General features: G+C 54.8%; 1 protein-coding gene across 10 annotated transcripts in view; it reads right to left on the reverse strand.

Annotated features, from left to right (window-relative positions):
- The window catches only part of NETO1 (neuropilin and tolloid like 1), a 127,038-nt gene extending 122,712 nt beyond the window's left edge, over positions 1-4,326 (reverse strand). For 7 of the 10 annotated variants that reach the window (XR_008291661.1, XR_008291660.1, XM_053206024.1 and 4 more), the window contains exons 1-3: positions 3,959-4,325; positions 1,900-1,953; positions 1,529-1,666 (exon numbers count right to left, since the gene is read on the reverse strand). Coding sequence is in view for 8 of the 10 variants with exons in the window: in XM_053206024.1 (XP_053061999.1) it covers positions 1,529-1,666; positions 1,900-1,953; positions 3,959-3,986 (220 nt within the window). In the remaining 2 variants the exon portion in view is untranslated. Of the gene's footprint in view, positions 1-1,528; positions 1,667-1,899; positions 1,954-3,958 lie in introns of all 10 variants that reach the window. The other 3 variants (XM_053206022.1, XM_027069175.2, XM_053206026.1) reach the window with 3 other exon arrangements.
- Between the last annotated feature and the right edge of the window lie 3,208 nt (positions 4,327-7,534).

The raw sequence follows: 7,534 nt of genomic DNA on the forward strand, positions 1-7,534 counted from the left end.
TTAACCCCTCTGTGCCTGTTTCCTTGTCTATAAAATGAGGACAAAAAAAAAACAATACTTACTCCCTAGGATTAAATGTTTTACCCTATGATAAGGTCTCTGAAAATTTTATATACATATCTATGCATACATGCACATATACACATAATAGATAGGTAATACTAACTTGATAAAGGGAACAACGAAGTCTAACCCAGAATTTCCATATTTCAATTTCCTTTTCTATCAATCATCTGAGGAATAAAACTGCCAGAGCCAAGATTTCTCAGCTTCAGCCTTTATGATCAGAGCTGAGTCTCTTTCCTTCTTCGTGGAGTGCAGTGTATCGTTGCTAAAAGTTCAACCTCACGCACAAAAAGGAGGAGGGCAATATCCTTAGCTTAAAAGTTACAAAAAGACAAAATAATCATTTCTAGATAGAAGTTCTTTTTTTTTTTATTTTTTTTAACGTTTATTTATTTTTGAGACAGAGAGAGACAGAGCATGAGCGGGGGAGGGTCAGAGAGAGGGAAACACAGAATCTGAAACAGGCTCCAGGCTCTGAGCTGTCAGCACAGAGCCCGACACGGGGCTCGAACTCATGACCTGAGCCGAAGTCGGCCGCTTAACCAACTCAGCCACCCAGGTACCCCTCTAGATAGAAGTTCTTGAAAGCGGTTAAACAGAAAGCCTCTTCTTTGAAACATCTACCAAATGAACATGCCCCTCATTTAGAAGCAGATATTGAACATAAACTGTCTTTTTCATTAAGGTAGACCAATCTGTCTGTGCCTATGTGGGCAGGAAGGGTTGCAGGTTTGGAGCTATTAGGTATTCACACTTGTGATGTTGAAATCTTCATCACGAGATGAAATGATCATTTATTTTAGAAAGCTGTACTTAATCGAGTGGTGTCTACAAGGGTAATGGAAATTGGAAATGTTCGAAGAGAAATGAATCTCTTTTTCAGCATTATTTATCTCTTGAGTCATGAAAGAGAATGATGAGAAGAAGCATCATAATTCGGAATCCTGACTTTGGCATTAAAGTATGATAATGTCACTTGTTAGCACAAATTAAGGCAACTATCATTCAGATTGTTTGGGACCATGATTATAGATTTATTTTTGACATAAATATCTTTTTTGTACTTTATTAACGAAACACTAACAACTGTACAGGTTATTCTACTAACTGTTAGCCAATGAAATACTAGTTTCCAAAACCATTGTACGTTAGGCAATATTATGCCAACCTGTGCCTCCATTCCACTAATTTAGAATTCTGGATCAATTAAACCAACTGCAAAATTAACTGTTATTGATTTGCTTTTATTTGCCAGACTCTACTTATCTTAACCCATTACTAATAATTTCAATAATTAGCTTGATTCCACATTTTACAGTTTCTTGATTCTTGAAGAGATATTTATGTGCATGGTCTCGAAAATCAATCTTTGTGATGTCTTGGGGCATTCTGTCTGCCCAAAGCATAGAGATGGCCAGGTCTGGCTCAGAGCTCTCCCCAGCCCTGATTCTTTGCCCCTTACCTTCTATGATGTAGATGCACTCTCGGTCAGGGGGGTACTTGCTGGGGTAGTTGGGAGAGGTAAAAATACCTCCCTCTGCATGTTTTGTCCAAGTCCCACACTGCACTGACTTCTGAGTTTCTGAGGTGGTTTGCTTCTCTGTAAAAAATGAAAACAAGAGGCATCATCCAATTTTCTATAAGACTAAAAATAGAGAGGACATTCTTATAGTATCCATTAGTAAATTACTTTTGAAATGTTGTCTTAGTCAAAATCAATCAATTAGACACACTATAAAATGTTCAGATATTCTGGAATATTAAGAATATGAGAAAAATAGGGAAACATAAATAATTAGAGGTCCTCCACTGCGTTTACCCCCAAAAACACACCTGTTCCTTTCTTGGTCGCCCCAGACAAATGGAAGATGATTAAACTTGCTACAACTGAAACAGAAAAGAAAAACGAGAAAGAGATCATATTAATATACACTGAGATGATCATAGTCGATAACACCAGAAAGCTCAAATAATACCAAAGCATATTGAGTTTATTACTGCTCACTGTTCCAAGCTAACTCAGAACATGCCCCAACTGGTTACAAATGTACAAGTCAGGACAATTAGTGCCCAGAACTGATGCAAGTTAAGACTGGATGGGACCTGAACTGCAAATGTGCACCTCAAGACTTCGGAGGGGAGGCTGTCATCTACTAATGCCACATTACAGTAGGATTTCAGGACCCTCATTGTGTCCAGACTGCCCTTCAAGAATGGCTTTGCTAGCATCTCTGAAGGAAGAGCGTAAGCCAGGCGAAAGTCTGACAAGGCAAACAATGAGGACCAAGAGGGACCAGAACGCACTGCCAGTGTTGTTGTATTTTAGAAAATAAATACTCAGGCGAATCTTACGCAGGTGGGGGAGGGGCACAGGAGAAAACCGATGAATGTGAATTGGAGGCACTGGGCAGCAGGATAAACATGTTTCTTATAAAAAGGTACTGTCCCATCAAGTAACCCCTGTCCTCAGCATTTTCTAAGCGAAGAAATTAATTCCTTCTAACCTTCACGTTGACTTAATATTTGGTATTACCCAGAAATAGATTCTTACTTTGAGAAAGGTGACTTCTAGAAGCATTTTATTGAGCCTATTTTTTGGTTTTATTTACTGCAATTTGAAACCTGAACTTCTGTTTTACTGGCACATCTTGAGTGGCTCAACATTTTTGTAAAACCAGAAGCTAGAAAAGTAATGAAACAATCTGGTCCTCATAAGGTCTGCTTTTTCCTCTTCACTTCATCGCTGTTATTTATTTTCTGCCCAGTTGCCTAAAATCTCTAAGTTCCATTAGGTGTATAATCGCATCTCCACTTAAAAATGAATTGGGGGAAGGGAGAGTATCATTCACAGCGATTTCCTAAACCGAAGCACGCCGGCAGAGGCTTATAAATTTACGTTTTAAGATTATTCCAGGAAAAGCAGTAGGCCTTTTTATTAGTATTTGAGAAAGTACATCAATTGTATCACTTTGTGCTTCTGCCTGGTCACCTTTTAGAGTGAAACATTAGTTGTTGTCTGTTTAAACAGAAAAAATATAGATAGATAGATAGATAGATAGATAGACTCTCTTATTTTAACTTGCCATGATTCTATACACACGCAGACACGCAGGTGCACAGCCATCAATATCGGGCTGTACGCGCCCTGTGTCTTTACTTTGCTTTTCCTGTTGTGGTGGAATCACACGTTGGAGCAAGTGCTATGCCTAACGCGTCCACAAAGCCGGGCTTTTAACTGCGTGGCACACGATTCGCACCGGAATCCTTGCTTTTTAATAACAAATTCCCACCCCACGTTTTTCTCCTATCGCCGTTTGCTCCATGCCTTCCGAGGCCATTTTCCCCTCCACTGCACGCGCTACCCCGAGAACGCACCCCGAGAGGTCTTGGGGGCCACAGGAGTTGAGGCTGGCACGCGCCCTCCCCGCAAGCGCCGCGTTCAGGTGCACCCTGCACTACCTCCTGGAGTGGAAACGTGGGCCCGCGGAGCTCCAGAAGCCCCGGGAAGAGGGCGATTCCCTGCATCCCCCCCCCCCCCCCCGGCTGGCAGCCCCGCGCGCCGCCCCCTTCCACCTGCGCCGGCACCCGGGCCCGCTCGCGGCCGCGCCCGCACGTGCTCGCCTCCGCCCCCGGGACGTCCCCGCAGACCCAAAGGCTGCTTTTCCTCCGCAGAGTCTGAGACCCAGCGACCACCGGCCGCGCGCCGCCCCCACGCCCCCGGCCGGCCGTGCCGCAAGCCAGAAAGTTTACAGGTGCCCGGACTCGCGGGGACTGCGGGGTCCGGCTGGAGTGCGGCGGCGAGGCTTTTCCCTGCGCGTTCGGCCACGAGGGAGGAGGCGGGCGGGAGGAGGGACGGCGAGTGGCCCCGCGCGGCGGCGGGAAAGGTACTCACTGTGAAACAAACTGCGTCCATAGATCATGTCTGTTCCTTACACCAGAGGCTCCGATCTCCACTAATTCCATTTAGAGACGGGAAGACTTCCAGTGGTCGGGAGAGGACGGAGTCGGGGGATTTTCAGTGTGCCAACCGAGAACCGAACGGGGGGGGGGGGGGGGAGAGGGGAGGGGAGAGAGATCCGAGCCCACACAGCAGCCAGATCCGAATTCCGGCGTCCTCCGCCCCTGGCTCGCGCTCGCGCTCGCTCGCTGTCTCACCGCCGCGAAGCCAGCATCCCCACCATGACGCTCGCATCACACCCGGGCGCCGATCGCCACCATCAGCACCGCCGGCGGCAGCACCCTCCTCCTTTGCATCATCGCCGCCGCCGCAGCTGTCAGGAGGACGCGCGGGCAGTCGGCGCGCGGTCGGCGGCGGGCGCGGGGCGAGCCCCGGGGCGCCCGGGCCGGGACCGGGACCGGGGCCGGGGCCGGGCGGCGGGCGCGGCGAGGCGGGGGCCAGTCCAGTCCGACGGCAGCGACGGGGCGGGCGGCGGCGGCGGCGGCTGGGGCTCGCTCAGTCCCCGGTTTCATACACCCCGAACAGCAGGTCGGAGCAACCTCTCCGGGAGGATGTCCAGCGGCAGCCCTCCTCTCTCCAGCCCTTGGGGATCTTCCGCTGAGGCATTGAAGACAGGAGGAAGGGGTCCGTCATCGGCTCGCCGGGCTCCGCGCCACCTCTGCGATCTTGCGGAGAGCTGAGCGGGTGGGTGGGCGTCTGGGAGGAGGGCGTGAGGGTGGCGGAGGGGAGCGGGGGGGGGGGGGTGGCCGAGGGGGCGGGGAAGGGAGGGAGGGGGAAAGGAGCAGGAAGATGGCAGAGTTACCAAGTGGGCGCCTGAGTCATAGCCGTGGGCTGCGCGACCCTCTGGGAAGCCCGGCGCCGGGGCAGAACTGGGCAGCACCGCGCGGCCGGCGCCCCCGGGGCTGGTGCGCGGCGGAATGGGGCGGCGGCGGTGGCTGCAAGGACATCACACCCGCTCGTATCCTGGGGGGGGGGGGGGGGGGGAGGGGGGAGGAGGGGAGGACCGGGCTGGGAGCCGTCACTCCGCCAGCCCCGGCCGAGGGGCCCCGGAGGGAGCAGGCAAATCCCGAGCTGGATCCCGAGGCCCCATCCAAGGCGAGCCAGGGGGAGGGGCCACCGCGGGAAAATTCCCTTTGGGGTTCGGTTACCACTTTTCAAGGGTTAGAAATCGCAGCTGGGGTGTCTCCCACCCCTTACACTGCATCTGCCCAGAGCAAGCGGGTTCCCTGATCAGGGGTCGGGGGGAAGGCTTTTGCCACGCGCTGCGCTCGCTCACAGGCGGGGAGAGCGGGCAGGGGCGCGCCGGCGGCAAAGGCAGCGGTAAAAGTTTCGCGGTTAATCGCCCGGCCTGATGCGGAGGTCGCCCGCACCGAACGGCTTCTGCGAAGACACCTTCCTCTTCCCCAAGATATTTAAAACCCCCCAGGCAAACGCAGAACACCTCCTACCCTACCGCTACCGGCACAGATGCGCGCGCGCGCGCTGCGCGTTAAACTCGGGGGGCGGGGGGCGGGCGGTGGGGGGGGACAGAGTTGCTGGGGAAACAGCTCCGGGAGAGCCCCAGCTTGTAAAATGCGAATAAACGCACGAGAAGGAACGGCAAACGGCGGGCGGCCCCGCGGAGGGCCGGGGAGCGCGGGAGGCAGGGGGAGTCCCTCCCTGGCCGCCGCGGCACCTCCCCGGCCCCGCCGGCCGCGTCCCGCCCTCCCCGGCCGCTGCGGACTGTCCGCGCCACCACGGCCGCCGGCCGGACCTCGCGGCTACCCCGGGGCCGGCCGCCACCCCCACCCCCGGCCGCCGCCTCGGCGGTCCCGGCCCCCGGGCCGCGGCGCCCGGGTCCCCGCTCCCCTCCCCGTGCGGCCTGGGGGCTCCGGCTGGGGACGGCGGCGGTGGGCAGACGGGGTAGGAAGAACTAAGGGGGAGAGGCGCGGAGCCGCGAGGGCTGGGACCGGCTCAGAAGGCCGAGGAGAGAGGAGAGGGCCGGGAGACGGGGGGCGAGAGAGCGAGGGCGCCGGGCTGCGGCCGCCGCGGGGCTCCCGGCCCGGCCTCCACCTCGCGGCACCTGCTGCTGCTGCTGCTGCTGCTGCTGCTGCGGCCCGGGGCCGCCCACGTGGGGGCGTGCGTGCCGGCGGCGGTGCCCGCTCCCGGCCCGCCTGCCCCCGGCGCCGCGGCCGCGAGGGGAGGTGACGGGGGGGTGGGGGGTGGGGGGGGACGGGGGGGACGGCGAGGCGACCCCCGAGTCCGGGGGAAGGGGGCTCCCCGAGCTCAGACGCCACCTCCGAGACACCTTGCACCGAGCTTCTGGTCTCTGGATTCCAGGCGGCTGCAAGTCCCCGACGAGGGTAAAAGTGGATAAAAGGTGTGTGTGCGTGTGCGTCTGTGTGTTTCCATCCAGTCAGTGAACGGTGGGCAGCTGGGGCAGGCGGGAACGGAGACCTGGAGCGACAGACAGACAGACGGAGACTGCGCGGAGACCCAACTCCACTGGGCGGGCTGGGAGCTGGAGCAAAGGGCAAGGAGTGAGCAGAGGGACGGGGGGCCAGGAGGAGGAGCGCCCCCCACCAACCCGGGGTGGATGCGGCCACGTGCGTACCTGTAAAGGGTCTAGAGGCCAAGCAGGAAGAAGGCCCCGCGGGAGTCATGGGGCCCAGGAGTGACATTGTGGCAGCGCGGGGGTTGGGGAGTGGATGGGGGTGGAGTTGAGGAAGAAACGTCCCAACTGCAAAGCAGCACAAGCGACCAGCGGGCGACCAGCAGCCGGTTCGAGCGGCTAGTAGGTTTGTGAATAAAATGACAAAGGTTCAGGGACTCGGTGGTGGGGGAGGGTGCTTGAAAAATGGTCAACGCTGCACTTTGAGAGGGGAATGTTGACACCTTTCAGAGGGGATGGCAATTCTGTTTCGCATCCAGAAGATATGCTTTCTTTAGGAGAGTGATAAAACAATTCCATAAAACAGTAACAACGTTAAAAAAAATGCCTACAGGGAAACTACTGTATTCTCAATTGCCTGTTGAAGATAAGAGAACAGAACCTTGGTCTTTGCTAAAATCCATCCACTCAAGTGTGTCTAACATGTTTCATCCTCTGTGCCCGGGACCGGTTTCCCAGGACCCAGATTTTGGGCCAAGGAAATGGCCACCGAAATTTTGCTAGACAAGTGGTTCTTGCAGGAAATTCAGGAAGGAAATCCCAGAAGAAGAAAAAAACAAAAAAAGAAAAATCGAGGGGGGGTGCTGGAGATCCAGACTTTTTATACATTGTCTCATTCCTCTGCATAACCTAGTGGCCAATATGTCTGTGTTTGAAGTCAAGTTCTCAGAAATAAGGGCCTCTTTGATTTATGGGCTTCAGTCCTCTCTGGGGAAGTGTCTGGGGCTGAGAGGTCCCTTTTCTGTGGCCTCAGTGCTGAGGGCATGTCCTGGACCAGGTCCTCTGTTCACTCACCCAGAGACAAACAGATGATGATGTGGCCTTTGCACCATGGCCCTGATCCTCCCGGGCTGTGGCTG

This window comes from Acinonyx jubatus, chromosome D3 (assembly GCF_027475565.1).
Source record: "Acinonyx jubatus isolate Ajub_Pintada_27869175 chromosome D3, VMU_Ajub_asm_v1.0, whole genome shotgun sequence".
Classification (NCBI taxonomy): Eukaryota; Metazoa; Chordata; class Mammalia; order Carnivora; family Felidae; genus Acinonyx; species Acinonyx jubatus.